We start from the raw sequence: 15,875 nt of genomic DNA on the forward strand, positions 1-15,875 counted from the left end.
TTCGCTGTCGATAACGCTGTGCGACCAGTTTGAGCACTTTTTACAGAGATGGCGCCAGGGGTTCCAGATTAGAGTTGGTATCATCTGTCTCACTCTTTCTTATAGCATCGTTCTCTCTCTTACCCCTAAAGCGGGAAATATAAAGTAAATTACAGTAAGACTATTGAAATATACATTCCATACAACACAACCTTGTCACAGCAAGAACACTGTGATATCACTTGCGTCGCGTAACATTATATATTTATATTGTTTATAAATAATAAATGTTAGATATTGTGCAATTTGAATAGGAAAAGAGCTGTTAAAGCTTTATTGTATATCACGTTACCGCGTGCCATCACAACCATCGACGAGTGCGGACGTAGATGGCTATGGAAGTGATGTCACGCGGTGCAAGTAACATTACAGTGCTCTTACTGTGACAAAGTTGTATGTAAACGACACATCTAACTAAAGAAAAGAAGGAACGATTAACTAAACAACAGAATTAAAGATTTTAAATATTTACCGCGAAATTGTGCGCTACGAAGTAAGTAACAGCTAACACCTATTCGCTACAATAGCTACAGTTCTTATGGGCATGGTTACTCTCAGTTTCTTTCTGACTCTGGTGTTAATGCTCTAGGTAGTTCTAGGTACTTAGATTCTTCCTCGTTCGAGACAACTGTTTCGTTTGCCGTGTTCATAGTTAGTTGTGGAGCTTGAAGAGTACAAGTTGATTCTGATAATAAAGTACAAGACAAGAAAATGTATTCGGGAAGCATTAATTGCATTCATGCTTGACATAAACCTATCTGTCACTCTAATAATTTCAAAATATGCGTTAATAAATGTTAAATGAAAATAGAGATATCTGCCAAATGAACGATACGATTAGTTAATCGACGAAATAACTAATCAGATGCACGTTCCTTAGGAGAAATAATGTTATACCTTCCACTACCAGGAAGGTAATGTATGGCGTAATTTAAACAATACCTGATTCTTTAACAAACATACATTAAGCACGTTCGTGTATATAAACATGGCACAATTACAAACTTCGGCCGTTGATGGACTGCCAAAACATTTTGTTACCGCTATGCGTACACTTTTTGATATAATGGATGATCAGAATACAGGTTTCGTCAAATTTTCGGATATTGAGGGTAGATGGCAAGATGATGGAACGCAAGGTCTTCCGAAAGGTGTATTAGACAGTCTTAAAAAAGTCACACCGCCTAATGGATTATTGTCTTTCGAAAGATTTTGTACAGGTCTTAAGATATGTTTACTGCAAGTTCAAACGGAGACTGATTGTAAGAAACACGATGGCCAACCGAACAGGCCACCGTCCGCTCCGATTCTTATTCCTGATAATCAAAACAAAACGGTGTGGACATCTCCAAATACGGCGACCATCAGACCAAACAATGCTATATCTCAACAGCGCACCTTAAGTATGCCACAATTATTAGCAGGTCGAAAGGATGTCAATCATACGCAGTTAGAACTAATGGATGGTAGAAGTGGTACCGAATCGAAGTTAAATAAGGTTTACGGACCTCCTAAACCACCACGAATGGGTGCTACGTTAGATTCTAGAATTACTAATTCCGACAGAAATTTTGACAAGTCTGAAATCCGAACTGTACTACAAAATTGGCAGATGGGTTTACTAATGAATGACGATAAAGCCATGGAGAAGAGACAACTACCAGCAGTGAACTATAGATCTGATGCTAGAACATTATTAAGACCGACTAGAGTACTGGGTGATGGAAAAGCAGTTGATTTGCAACATAACCAAGTTGGTTTACAACCTAAGAAACCATTAAACAGACGTAGAGAGCCTAGGCGTCATACGTTGCAGAATGGTATTGATTACAATATGGTAAAGATATTCTTCTCTAGGATTCCCAACTAACGATCGGTGATTGGTTTTGGATATGCATGAAATTTAGCAATTATTAACATATAAATAACAATACAATTTATGCAAAATGTTATCCAACTTATTATATGATGCTTATACCATATTTCAATTCAAGTAGAGTATATAGTTGGGAAGCCTGTTTCTTAGCTTTTACCAATAGAAATCATTTAATATTCTCATTTTTAGATGAAAAGAATGAAACAAATTGAACAAGAGAAAGATGTATTACTTCAAGGCTTAGCTGCAGTCGATAAAGCCAGAGAATGGTATTTGAAACAAATATCTTCTACTCAAGAGAAAATCAAGCATCTTGGTCGTATGGGATCTCACGTGGTATATTCGATTATGTCTTCTTCACTTTCTAAAGTTGCCTGAAAAATATTCTGTGTTAATCTAAGTATCGTTTCTTAGGAACAATGGACAGAAGCGCAGCAAGAACGGTTGGAATTACAACGTGCTCGCGTACTGGAAGTAAATAGACATCTGGCTGCATTAATAAGCAGTTGGGAACGCGGTGGACTCCCTCTTCATATGAATCTTGCTTTTCTTAGTACTCCAACGTCCACGCAACTACAACAGGATATATTGTCCAGGTTAAAACAACAAAATCACAGATTAACTGAAGTAAGTTGAGTAATAATACACTATGTATAATCGATCGTACATAGTTGACTCATCTGTGACAATTAAAAATTAGGAAGTCAGTAAAAAAAGTCAACGGATAGCATTACTCGAACAAGAAAAAGACAATTTGGTACGTGAACTGTATAATAGACAAAGTGGTATGGTCCAATCTAGAAGAGCGACAATGATCCACGAACAACATGATCAAACATTCATGTAAGGTACTAACAGTTAATATTTCAAACCCATTGTCTGTAGCAGAAAATTATATTTTATATGAATATTACTTTTTTAGAATATGATTAATTTAACCAAGAAGATTTACCATTGAGGATATAATAAAGTTTATGCAAAATATCAACACACGTATTAAAAAGATTAATTGAAATAATTGTTATGTATAAAGTTAAAAAATTATATTTGTAAAGTATTTGTGAAACATTCCCAGTACTATTAATTGAATTTAGTTACGAATGCCTAATAATTTTTATAATCCGTCCAAGAGTCGAAAGATCATGTTCTTTGACAATAAATTATTCTAATTATTAAACCGCCTTGACCTAATTTTTAATTCCGTTACGATATTACGAGAGGAAATCTTTGTTTATTCATAAAATTAAATCAAACTTGATTACGGCTATCTTATAAACAAAAATTATTATGAGAAAATGATACAAACAAATTCTGCATATTCCTCGATATGAACTACATCTACTTCCGGAATTATGACCGTAGATGTCAAATGTTATCGAACTTTAAAATGCGATAATATACTTCCTTGGCCATCCAGTGCTATTGTCTGCTAGTAATTTACCGAAAAAATTTCATACATCATTTCTATTAATATTACTACAAGAAATACGACACGAATATTTAGGGAATTAAAATTCATTTACATTTGACCTTAAGTAGAACGGGAATCAGTTGTTTAGTTCTTCAAAACTTGGAAACTGATGCTTTCTATCGTCCATGTGGTCTACATGTGTACACAAGAAAACGTGCATTGGATCGTATAACAGTTAGACTGGGGTTAATCTCGGTAACGTAATGCTTCCTAACTCCCAGGTCGTACCACCGATTCTGATATATTATACAGTATAATAATATATCTATAAACAAACGGAATTAAACATTAGAATAACTTGTTATAATAACAACAACAAATTTTCTTTACGTTATTTCAATTAGCAATTGAACAGTAAAACCATCATTAAAGATATTAGGAATATAAGAAATATAGAAATATAAGAGTCGTGTCAACGGCTGATTTTACACTCCACGCATAATGCCTTAGTTGAGTAGAGTCTGGTTGGGTATATTAGCTAAGCGCGTTAGTCCATATTTAGTTAATAGTCTCGAGGAGGCAGTTTCCTCCGGTTGTCCGAAGTCGACGGTTCAGTTCGACCGATGCGCTCGGCGAGTATAGTTGTTGACCGGGCATAGGGAACATTGCACGAATTTTATCCTCGCGATAGTGAACGTGTAAGGAACCCTCTTTGAACGGGCGACCTTTGACCCCATTGAGTTCAGGCAAAAGCCTAATCGTAGGCGCCGGTCGTCGATCTCCGTCTTCAGGCTTCATCGCGTTTATCTGGATTATCGTTATCGGAACATTTCTCTCCAGAATTTTGTGCGAGCTTTAAACCCATCATGCTAACAAGATCGATACTGCCAATAATTCTGCTACTCGTTATTATAGGTAATGAACACATTTTTTGCGTCTCAAAGGTGTCCTTATAGTCTAAAATATATATACATATATAAGTAAAGTTGATCACTGTTTTCAAATAAACATTTTCATATAATTCAAGTGTCCATGCTGACCATGCACTAGAAACTTAATTGGAGGATCGAAATCCTCCAATTAAGTTTCTAGTTTTTATATTTTCGAATTAATTCGTAGTTAAGTTTTTACATATTTCTGTCGCCTATACATTTCCCACACGCGCTTTTATTACTTACGTAAATATGAATTTACACATGTAACACAATTACATTTAAAAGTTTTCAATGTTCATAGCGCGATGATTTAATTCGAATTTGCTCGAAATAAAACGTAATTGTTCCGTTAAAAAACAAATACTGAGCGGTGGTTCGTTCACCGAGAAGTCAGATAATGTATCACGATACGGAACTGCATTTTCAATGATACACGTTCTGTGTCTCTTCTTCTACATTATATTTTACGAAATCGGTTTTAATTAATGGCCGTCGTTTTTATGAACAATATTACATTGAGAGGCGGAAATAATGCTCGAAAATCAATTAACCCACGTAGGCATGCTTTATCTTGTTGAATGTTTATCAATTTGGGCAAGTGGGGAAGTACAATAGACACATCCGGTACAAATACTTCTTCGTAGCGTTATCTTTTCAGGGTAAATAAACTGCAGATATATTCACCGTATACGTTCATTGGGAAGCGATGCAAAAAAATTGAGGATGTATTTCATGTCTTGCGAATAGTTGTAATTTTATTTATACTATAATGTTAATTTTGTTATTAAGAAACGCGTTTTTCCCATTTTTAAAGGAATCGGCAATAATATAGTGTATATATATATATATATATAATCTCACTTATCATCTGCTGATAGAAACGATGCTCTTTTACATTATTGTCACTTAAACCGATGATAAGCGTTTCAAATTGTATTTGCCGTTACTTTTACAATTAAATATGGATAATGTATTTTAAGTTGTATAACTGTATGATAAAAAAAAAGTTATACTCAATTAAGTAATTCGATATCGTTGTATTTTCTGACTATCTTAATTGATTTATAACAATAGGTACGTTATCAAACGCTTGTGATTTGGATCAAATGCAATATGGATGTCGTATCTATAATGCACAATGCAGATGCGGGTACGGCTGTTCTTCTGAATACAGATATAATACTAACGACGACTGCAAAGAAACGCTAAGAGGTAATCAACTTACCTGTTAATTTCATTAGTAACGTTAAGCGACCTGCCCTGAGAAGTTCTGATTTTACAAATGTTTAATTTCATATATAAATATTTTCTAGGCAGACGTAGCGATACATGTCATAGATCGAAACCATGTTTGAATGGAGGATCGTGTTTGCAAATATCATCAGAACCAGGATTTAAATGTCGCTGCGAGGGAACTGGTTATTATGGACCACACTGTGACAAATGTTAGTATGATTATTACCATTAATGAATAATAATTATACTATAGGATTGTTTGCAATAGCGCATTTTATCAAATAATTAGCAATAAACACACTTACTTCATTTCCAATTATACAAAAGTAATAGAAAGTGTTATAGAATTTTTGTTAATAGAATAATACGTTTCTGCAGCTTGTCCAGGACCAAATAATCAACGTTTTCGAGGACCATTTCCTTACGAATGTGTTGTGATCTAATTTACAATTTGTCTTCCTTTCATCTATCAAAAATCAAATACATTGAGTATATATTAAGTACAAAAAATAAACATATTTTGCGAAAATTTACACATCTTTGTACATACATAATAAATATATTGTATATATGATAATAATGTCTCATTACTATATATAGAAATTTGTTTAGAAACATTAATTTAAATGTGACAAAAATTTTCTCTCTCTCTCTCTCTCTTTCTTTCACTCTCTCATAAGAAATTATTATAAATAATACTTATTTAAAAAATCATAACATATCTATAGAAATCTCAGTGCGCATTATTTAAACCTTTGAGATCCGTATGAAAGAGATACATTTGATATTTTCACTGTTTATTCATCAATAATTTTACAATATGTATGCACATGATGTGTTGGATCCATGAGTTTTTTTTTGACAAACGTTTCGTTTGTATCGTGCTTATGTTTAATGCACGTTGTTATTTTACTTCTTTCACCTATTTTCTACATAATGCCACGTGTACCTCGCTTGCTGTTTCTGAATGGCAAAACTTATAAAATGCGATTCTTTTACTTGTCACATAAGTACTTTTCGTAATTTGTCTTGTATTATATATCGACTGAATTCATAATACTAGTTTCATTTTACAACACGAGACTGCATCAGGAACTTAACGACATGTATATATATTTATATGTTATATATTATCTAGGACAAACAATTGGCCAGTTGTAACTTTTTTACAAATTCATAGACATATTTTTTTCTTCAACAGAGTAACACGTTACAATAATTTATATAATAAACGGCATGTTTGCTTCATTGGCTATAAAATTATGTAAATTCACAAATTTCAGCAAGTGATACGAATGCATTCTTTTCATTCTTTTTGATTATGTGGCCAATCAATATTTTTATATATGTTATATCGCATACGATTTTGTCTTCGACTATTATACATTATTTCAACTGATCGCAATATACATTATGGGTAAAACAAATATTCTAAAGAAAATAATATAAATAAAGATTTTATCAACATGTACGTATATTTTTTATAAAGACAGATGGGACATTATCTTTGAACATTACAAACAGGCAGGTTGTCAAACGGTTCAATATTAAATTATTTTGAAATCCTTAGCTGCACCTACAATAAATTAAAGTCAGAGAAACATATTTAAAATTTATACTGAAAAAAGATGGTAGTAAGTAGGAGTTCCAGTAATATTCATAATAATTGTTCAAAATTATAAAAATTTATTACACGCCTCTCGGAAAAAAATAATTTTGCAGTAAATTTTTTTAAACAAATTGAAATAGTTTAGACAAACTGCCTTCCTGATTATTTTTATACTTTTACAAGATGATAAAATGGCTCGTTGTTTTTTATTTTATATTCTTCTCTCAACAAGATCATGATCCAATCGATTATTATCAATGTTAATATTGTTGTCACATTAGTCTCAATTTGGCAAATGTTTACGATGCTTATAATAATAATAATCTCGGTACCGAAGTGTATGGACTAAAAACAAGTAATGTAGATTATAATTTGGATAAGCGATAATCCTTTCAATACGACATTACTCTTGGATGGCACCAGGGGTATGCTGGGATCGTTCCTGACTAAATCCGCGTGTGCCGTCTGGCCCTCTTGGTTGTCTGACTATTGTTAATTTAGGACCTGTATCTTCCATGGATGTAGTACGTAATCGACTGATTAAACGTTCGGGTCGTTGTTGAACCGCGTCGCTGTAAAATTGAGGACAAAATGATGGTGTGAAATGCTTAAAATATTAACGATACGAATACAATGGTAATGTAAAACAATTTACCTTAACCGCGTCACATTGCATGCAGATGATTTACCAGTACGTTGATTCGTAATCAGAACGAATTCCACTTGGTCTCCCGGTTGAAGTATTGCATGATCTCGAACCTCACTCATGTGGAAGAATAGCTTCTTACCCTCATCAATTTCGTAAGCGAGAAAACCAAAAGGGCCTTTTACCGCATCAACTGTCGCCCTCCTCTTTTTCCTAACAGCTACGATATTACATGCGTGACCTGCTGAATCCACCTGTAATTGTACAGGATCACCAGCCTGTAACAGCTCGCGTTTGTTGACAAGTCCCATAATCCTGAATTCATATTCCCGAGTATCCTCGTCTTCGTTAGTAGGGTTTATCTTTATTAAACCAGCATACTCTGCCTGGTCAGGGTTTGCACTTCGTAATGGTCTAACGACCGTTCCATCGAGCACCTCGCTAACCGGTGTTGGCCTAGGAATGCTTCCACGAGGTACCAATTTAACGTAATCTGCGGCTACGCAACCACCATTACCTCTACCATTTCCAGAACTGATCGTGCACTCGATATCAGCTCCTACTTCCAAAGCACTAACATCTCCCTCAAAATTGCTAAATAACGAAAGTATTATTTGTAAACATTCATAGAAAAATTCTATTCTTTAACATACTACATTCAATCACCTGAAGTGAAAAAATATTTCTTTATCATGATTTACAGTCTCAATAAAACCAAATCCATCTTTAAGCGCAGCAATAAAGCCTTGACAAACTTGACCGTTCAATTTTTTGTTGCCGTTCTGCGTTTTCTCACCAGAAGAATTCACTAGAGATATGTCAACGGCAACAAGTTCTTTATTTCGTTTCACTTGACAGATACTAAATTGAACCTGAAACATTAATACTTTAAAAAAATGTATCGAAATATAATTACGATAGTGTTGATATGTATCAATTTACTTTGTCACCAAGTTTTGGAATATTCTTAGGGTCGCAATCTTTACTGAAGAAAATAACACTTTTTTGCTGATTTTCCTTTGTATATCCAATAAGACCAGGCGCAACTCCATTTATGGCCTGAATTATAGTGCCCAATAAATCTTTTTCTATAATCGTTTCGAACTGAACGGTACCAGTTGGTAAATGTTTCAATCTAATTGCACTTTGTCGATTGTTTGAAAATGACGAAGGAGGATCCTAGTAAAATAATGTTTCATTAAAAAAAATATAGTTTGAAAAACTTCCAAAAAAATAGTTTTTAAAAGTATTATTCTTACTTGAATTACTGTAAATTCCACTTCATCTCCTACACTAATTTCTCTATCAACATCCAGAACCTCGTTAAAATGAAAAAAAAGTCGCGTGTCTCGATCCACGCAACGAATAAAGCCAAATCCATCTTTGAGTGCGGCTATAATGCCTTGTTCTCGTCTTTCACCCGATACGGTGAAAGACTCAGGTAATAATAATATTTCAGTGGCTCTCTTGAGTTGATCTCTAGTATCTGTAGCAATACGAAATTGCACCCAGTCGCCATGTCTAGAAAACATATCAAGTTGTATTTTAATGAAAAAAATCAAACTGAATTAAAATGATACCTGAGAGTAAAATCTCCTTTTTGATCTTTGTCACCAAAAGGAATTTCGACTTCAGAATGATCTGTATCTCTGTATCGAATTCTTCCAGGCAGCGGATCAATTTGATGACGTGCTGCAGTACCTCTTTCTAGAGGTTTCAGTACTTGTCCCTTTACTATTTCATTGCTCACTTCTTCAAAGACTATTGAACCAGGTGGTAGCTTAGTAATATTGCAAGCTACCTCTTTCCCCTTAAAATATCGTTCGTAAGTAAATTTACATAAATAATAATAATAATAATAAATTACATGTACAATACGAAAATCATAAAAATAAAAAATATCTATATATATATATATATATATATACATTTACATTTCGAGATTGTATTATAAATTCAACGTCGTCTCCTAGTCTAAGTTCTTCTTTCATAGACTTAGCTTCGCTAAAGTGGAAGAAAATTTCTTTAACTACGTCCGCACGTTCAATGAAGCCGAAATTTTCTTTCATTGAGCACACAACACCACGATAGCGAACTGGATGTACTGGGTTCTCCAATCTTACATGACATGCACTTAGATTCCCACTGTAATCGAAAACACAGCACTGTATTAATTCTATATATATACCATTTCATTTCAAGTTTTATAATAAATAAATTATATCCACCGTTGATTAGTAGCAATTTGAAACGACACTCTATCTCTAGCGCGTAAAGTAACATTTCCTTCAACGTCATCTTTCGTATATGGCAGAAAAAAACACTCGCCACGATTTTCATAACTGATACGTCCCTGTGTATCGCCACTTGTATTTAACTCCGTTGTTACATTTCCAGTGACTCTCTCCTCGCTTAGCACCTACATAATAAAATTTTCTTTTACACTCAGTTTTTTATTATATTATTTAAATATGTATAACTAATAGTATACTAACCACTTCTGGAGCAATCTTACTAACTGTACTAGCAATAGGTTTGCCTGTCCGTCGATCATAAGTCATTTCAAATTCAACAGGATCTCCAATTTTTAAGTGTTCTATATTACCACTAAATTGGCTAAAATGAAAGAACAACCTTGCTTGTCTTTCACAGCACTGTATAAATCCATACGAATGCTAGAAAAATAAATAAAATTAGCGAAATCATTGCAAAATAAAACAAATTTTAAAATTATAATATATTATAATAATTATTCTTACTAATAATTTTTCAATTATTCCAGTTTCCCGAGGTCCTTGGTTCTCGGATTGATCCTGATAAGTGGAGTTATTTGTAGCAGGCTCTTCTGTATAGCCAGTGCTCCCTTCCATTCCTGTGAATGTTCCGAAAGGAAACTTGGTAACTCCGTTACGTGACATCTTATTATTGGGATAACCAGCATACTGTATATTATTTTTCCCATTTCCAGGAGGTGAATCCATCATGTAATGATCACCACTGTAGTTGGTGCCATTCCGATAGATATTAGTTGCAGGTTGGTGTGATCCCGCTATAACTTTGGAACTTGGTATAGTCATAGACTTGTAGTCAAGTATTGCAGGGTCAGAGTTCATGATTGGCGGCTGGAACGTTTTCCACTGAGGATTGTTGGACATTGTCTCGAATTTGCACAGCTTTAAATGTAATCTTTATGTATAAGTATTCCTCTTTTATTCTTGAAACAATTACTTAATTTCTTTTATTATGTTCACTTCTGTTTCACCACAATATATATATATATATGTATATATATGTATATATATACTTATATTTAGAAATTTTTAGTCTTTTCAATTGTTTAAGTGTTAACATAGATATCACAGAACGGTTCTTGGTACCTTATATCTTCGTTCGCTATTATAATGTTACAAGAACGTAATACAGAGGAAGAGAGGCTCTTTTTAAAATGCCGCAGAAATGCAGGCTTGTTTGTGACCAAGAAGTGGAAGGAAGGTTTAGAAAGTAATTTGACGTTTGTCATAAATTATTTATAAGAGAGTACCCAGGCAACTCTGTGCAAAATTGGCACTCCTTTAAATACAGATACAAGTGTTCCTTTTCTTTTTTATTTAGTCAAAAGCAGCACAGTCTCAGCCGCAATCACAATCACGGTCACTTTATGGCTCACCTAACTCTTTCTCACAAAAGCTTGTGTACACAATATACAAATGAACAATATTAGTTAATGTTGATTTACGAATTAATACAAGTACAAAATTCTTAGCACATCATAGACCATTGATACTTTTCATATATGTGTATGCACGAGGATGTTATTAACAATTGTTTGATATTTACTCAATTTTAGCGTACACTAGAACAACCGTGTTCCTTTTAAACAACAGTCATCCTTTATAAAAGGAGTAAATCAAAAAACATAGGAGATTTAAAAGATAAATGTTGACTTGAAAATCCTCAGATGTCTTCAATGCGTGCTGAGTGTGATTGTGTTGTTCCAATATTCTATGTTAGCGTTTCTTTCTTCAGCATTTAATTGTAGAATTTACAGTGAGCCTTGGTTTCAAAAATGTCCTAAACTAACAATTACACAAGCTGAAATAAAAAAAAAATGTTCATTCAATTAATATGTTTAAACATAAAAGAAAAATTGTTGTATATCACTATAATGGTTACGAGCTTTACAAACAAAGAAAGATTTTACAAAATGGAAATAAATTTTTAATAAACGGGTATTATTCTATTTAATATTCAAAAGGTATCTATAATGTATACGATAAATTCTATTAATAATTATGTAATTATGTCTGAAAATAATGTCTTGCTCCAAGCAAAAAAGTAAATAATATTACCTGATAAACATTAAATTTTAAATATGATAGAAAAAAATGATCAAACCCCTTAATTATACCTGAATATAATTTGTTTATAGAATTAATGTAGTTAAAAAGTAATTTGTTTGGCTATGTGTACAATTTTGATAAAGATCCATCAAATATACATGATAATGCAATTTTATTACTTGTGCAGCAGATCAAAAATTATCTCAATTAAATCAAAAATATAAAGAAAAAATATTTTTACCAGTGATAGTATTTCATTTGTACATATAGGTTATTATATACTTTTCATGCTATATTGCGGTAATATATAAACATATATGGCAATCCATAATATATTTGTTGGGTCCTGTTTGTGGTTATATATAGGAAATTAATAAGATATTCGTAATAATTGACCATTAGTTTGACATATTGACTTTTTATGCTCCAACTGGCACTGTTTTTACAATGTTTTTTTTTTTTTTTATTTTTTCAAACTTTACTCGCGTGTTCAAAGTTTCGATTGCCGATACGAAGAAAACGGTCAAACCACTGTTATCATAAATTTACGGTTTAAATCATAATCTTTGTACTTTGCTGTAAATGGGATACAATATACTTGGACACCCACATGAAAATGTTTAAATTATACGTAACAATGTAAGTATCGCAAGTTTCATTGAAAGTAAATAATCATACGTCTTATATCCGACAGAGTTTCGTATAGTGGCGTCTAAATTTAAAATGATAACGATTACTCTTAAAGGATATGTCTAAAGAAAAATCCGAAATATTGTATGTGCTTGCCAGTTACGAGATTCTAATTTTTTATGAGGTCATCCATTTCTTTTGATATCATAAAGGCTCGTCGAGGTTCTACATGATTATAAAATATGCATACAATTGTCGGGAAGCAGTTATTTTCGCTAACTGTAAATGTTTCATCGCAAAGCTCGTAATCGGCTAGCTTTAGAAAGATTTATAAAACTCACCACGACACAGCACAGCACTGACGACATGCCGCCATGTTGAATGTCAACATTCAGTATTCGCATACAAAACAGGAGCAACTAAGTACAGAGTGATTACAGTTAAAAATCTATGTTCATAGCCATCTGATAAATATTATCGCCAGAAACATTTATCCGCCTGTCCTGTAACACGTAGAAAACTGTAAATCTACATTTAAACGTTAATAAGTTTGATAACGGATAAGTAATTGGTTAATTATAGAAATAGAATGTACATGATAATGGAACTGTGTTCTTAGTATAACGTTTTTTTTCAGTTATGTATAGGAAAAATTGAGACCAGTAATTACAACGTGCGTTCAAAGTATCGTCGATTTTAATATCTTGTTCAAAATTTTTATAATAAAAGTAATTTCACATTTAAATTAAAAGGAAAAGATGTTTTTCAATGGTAGAAAATTCGCAATTGATCAAATATTTTTTTCGTTTAAAATAAATTAACGATACAGTTAAAACTTATGATATATATATGTGTGTGTGTGTGTGTATGTGTACAGACTTTTTATTTATACATTTATTTTTGAAATACTTATTCATACTACACAAAGTAACTAGTTATATTTATAATTTACAAATAAATTTTATTTTAATAATAATATTAAAAATATTCTTCCACATACATATACATATATATATGTATGTATATATTATTAAATATTCAGTTTTTGTGATGTTTCCCCGTTTGATGTCCTAGAGTATGTACCAAAGTGATTTAATTGACGCCAATGTAAGTCTTCTGATTCTGGTGTTGATGGAGCGGTAGCGCATTCTAAACTTAATTGAAGCGCTCTTCTTAAGTCGTCATCCTCATCCACATCATCTGTTCCACATGTTTTTTTATTATAGTCATGGAAATCCAAACTTAACTTCAGATACTTGTCTACATCATTCCTTTTGTTTTCTTCAAAACTTAATTGAAGCGCTCTTTGTAATTCTGCATTCTCATCGTCTTCCTCATCGGTTTTTTCAATTTTTATAGGAATTATCTTTTCTTGTGGTTTGCTTGTCGATATTTTTTCTTTACTCGGTAATACTCTTGTACACGTATTTAGTATCACATTATTACTTATACCTGTAAAACCAAAACACTTTTGACCTATCGAAGGAATACACGGTATTGTAAATACACAACACAAGGCACTCCAACTTTTCTTAGAATATTATTATTTAGAAAGTATTATTTGAAAACTCGTGTTTCCTCCTAGTATTCAGATAGTAACCTTTTGTTTTTGTTTTCAACGACGTCTGCCCCTTTGTTATAGATTCTATGGGATTTTTCAAAAGAATATCGTCCGCAACGCATGCAGGGAGTACACCGATAACAATAAAAATAGAATAACCTGTAAAGATATGTAATTTTGTATCTATATAACTTTGTTTCTCTTTAGTAGATTTTATTAAGGCAGTTTACCTTCTTGTAACAACTGTGCTAAATACATTGAGAGATAAGTGTCCGATATAAGTTCTGGCCCACTTAGCACTGAATTTAAATTAAACCACTGCTTTCCAATTTTCCTTATAGTGAACCAATGACCTTTGTAGTTACAAATATATGCTTTCATCTGTCTGAAAATGATAACTTCTTTAAAAATTGCATATATTATAAAAATAAATAAATTAAATTTTATCATTATAGAAACGATCGATATAGAGAACAATGTGGAATCAGTTTTTCTTTTATCATTCAAATATATTAGTTTCCCAATTTAAGGTGATACAAGGTAAATATTACTCTGTAGACATTCTAAATGAACCAAAAAAAAGTTAAATAACATACAAAGGGTCATTTTGCGCCATTATAGCTGCGGATTCCGTACTATTATATGGAATTAACTCTAATCCCCAAACTTTTAACGCACTGCTAATTACTTGAACTGAGAAGTATCCACTGTCATCCATGTTTCCTGATGGTTGCTAAGCAAAATAATTAATGCCCTTTACCACACATATAACATTATTAGTATATATTAACATTTGAAGTAAATTATATATAAATAGGTACGCGTGCGTGTAACGGAATATAATTTGTTTGTGTATTATACGATACACGGCAATGAACAAATATAAGGTAGATATAATGCACAGATTCACCTCCAGAAAGAGTCTGTAATCTTCGCTGTCAACACCAGACTCTGCCATTCTTATCCTCTCCTCTTCATCCATTTGATGACCTAAACTAGCTAGATCTACAGCATTGTAATACGATCCTTGTAAAAGTGCATTTAAACAGTGTTGTGCGCATAAAAACCCTTCTTGCTGCAATAAACTTTCCCGTTAAAATGATTTACACTCAAGAACCTATTAGATTCTACCTTGTACATACAACTGTTTACCTTTTCGTGAAATATGGTATCCATTTTATTGACACTCTTTCAACGTGATACGTGAGGCATAAATATTAAGTAACAACAAAATCATACGTTGAACAATCGCAAAAGTTTCAACGATCAAACGTCACCCACAAAAATATTTTTTGGTTATAACCAAAAACATGTCATACGCAGTAGACGGTATTTTAGATATTATGATTCAACTCTACAGTGCTGCCATCTCGATACAAATTCCATGATTATCGTACGACTGTGTAATCAAACGTTTCTCAGTTTAAATTGTTTTCGAAACATCGTCTATGCGTGCCATTAATAATTGCCTAGGTCTTTTTGTATAGAAAATATTATTAACCTTAATTATGATATGGTGAGAAATTTCCCAACTAAAGATAAACGAAACTAATTATAAAATGAGAATAAAAGGATATATCAAAGTACGAGAC

General features: G+C 32.6%; 4 protein-coding genes across 9 annotated transcripts; 2 read left to right on the forward strand and 2 right to left on the reverse strand.

Moving 5' to 3' along the window:
• The first annotated feature begins 710 nt into the window (after nt 1-710).
• Nucleotides 711-3,092, forward strand: LOC143426107 (suppressor APC domain-containing protein 2). 2 transcript variants are annotated; one of them, XM_076899297.1, is made up of 5 exons: nt 711-1,876; nt 2,105-2,251; nt 2,330-2,542; nt 2,616-2,763; nt 2,838-3,092. In XM_076899297.1, the coding sequence occupies exons 1-4, from the start codon at nt 1,028-1,030 to the stop codon at nt 2,760-2,762; spliced, it is 1,356 nt and encodes a 451-aa protein (XP_076755412.1). In that variant the 5' UTR covers nt 711-1,027; the 3' UTR covers nt 2,763; nt 2,838-3,092. The 2 variants fall into 2 exon arrangements, with proteins under 2 accessions (XP_076755412.1, XP_076755403.1); XM_076899288.1 differs by having other exon boundaries at nt 2,616-2,758.
• Nucleotides 3,093-4,108: 1,016 nt separating this feature from the next.
• On the forward strand, nt 4,109-6,087 carry LOC143431315 (uncharacterized). The gene is made up of 4 exons (XM_076907952.1): nt 4,109-4,241; nt 5,336-5,473; nt 5,575-5,706; nt 5,876-6,087. The coding sequence occupies exons 1-4, from the start codon at nt 4,193-4,195 to the stop codon at nt 5,938-5,940; spliced, it is 384 nt and encodes a 127-aa protein (XP_076764067.1). The 5' UTR covers nt 4,109-4,192; the 3' UTR covers nt 5,941-6,087.
• A 190-nt stretch (nt 6,088-6,277) lies between these two features.
• On the reverse strand, nt 6,278-13,210 carry Unr (cold shock domain-containing Unr). Its single transcript, XM_076907938.1, has 11 exons — nt 13,064-13,210; nt 10,512-11,844; nt 10,248-10,427; nt 9,981-10,171; nt 9,687-9,897; nt 9,333-9,562; nt 9,012-9,273; nt 8,695-8,931; nt 8,419-8,624; nt 7,762-8,346; nt 6,278-7,678 (listed from the first exon to the last, which is right to left on the reverse strand). The coding sequence occupies exons 2-11, from the start codon at nt 10,905-10,907 to the stop codon at nt 7,510-7,512; spliced, it is 2,667 nt and encodes an 888-aa protein (XP_076764053.1). The 5' UTR covers nt 10,908-11,844; nt 13,064-13,210; the 3' UTR covers nt 6,278-7,509.
• A 370-nt stretch (nt 13,211-13,580) lies between these two features.
• Nucleotides 13,581-15,622, reverse strand: LOC143425709 (ataxin-3). Of its 5 annotated transcripts, none has more exons than XM_076898730.1 (6): nt 15,436-15,622; nt 15,194-15,358; nt 14,972-15,016; nt 14,514-14,664; nt 14,323-14,442; nt 13,581-14,198 (listed from the first exon to the last, which is right to left on the reverse strand). In XM_076898730.1, exons 1-6 carry the CDS (start codon nt 15,457-15,459, stop codon nt 13,753-13,755), a joined length of 951 nt encoding a protein of 316 aa, XP_076754845.1. In that variant the 5' UTR covers nt 15,460-15,622; the 3' UTR covers nt 13,581-13,752. The 5 variants fall into 5 exon arrangements, with proteins under 5 accessions (XP_076754845.1, XP_076754855.1, XP_076754853.1 ...); XM_076898738.1 differs by having other exon boundaries at nt 13,586-14,198; nt 14,514-14,668; nt 14,880-15,016; nt 15,194-15,368; nt 15,436-15,619; XM_076898714.1 differs by having other exon boundaries at nt 13,588-14,198; nt 14,514-14,668; nt 14,880-15,016; nt 15,436-15,618.
• Nucleotides 15,623-15,875: the final 253 nt, after the last annotated feature.

The sequence above is a fragment of the Xylocopa sonorina genome, chromosome 1, assembly GCF_050948175.1.
Source record: "Xylocopa sonorina isolate GNS202 chromosome 1, iyXylSono1_principal, whole genome shotgun sequence".
Taxonomy (NCBI): domain Eukaryota; kingdom Metazoa; phylum Arthropoda; class Insecta; order Hymenoptera; family Apidae; genus Xylocopa; species Xylocopa sonorina.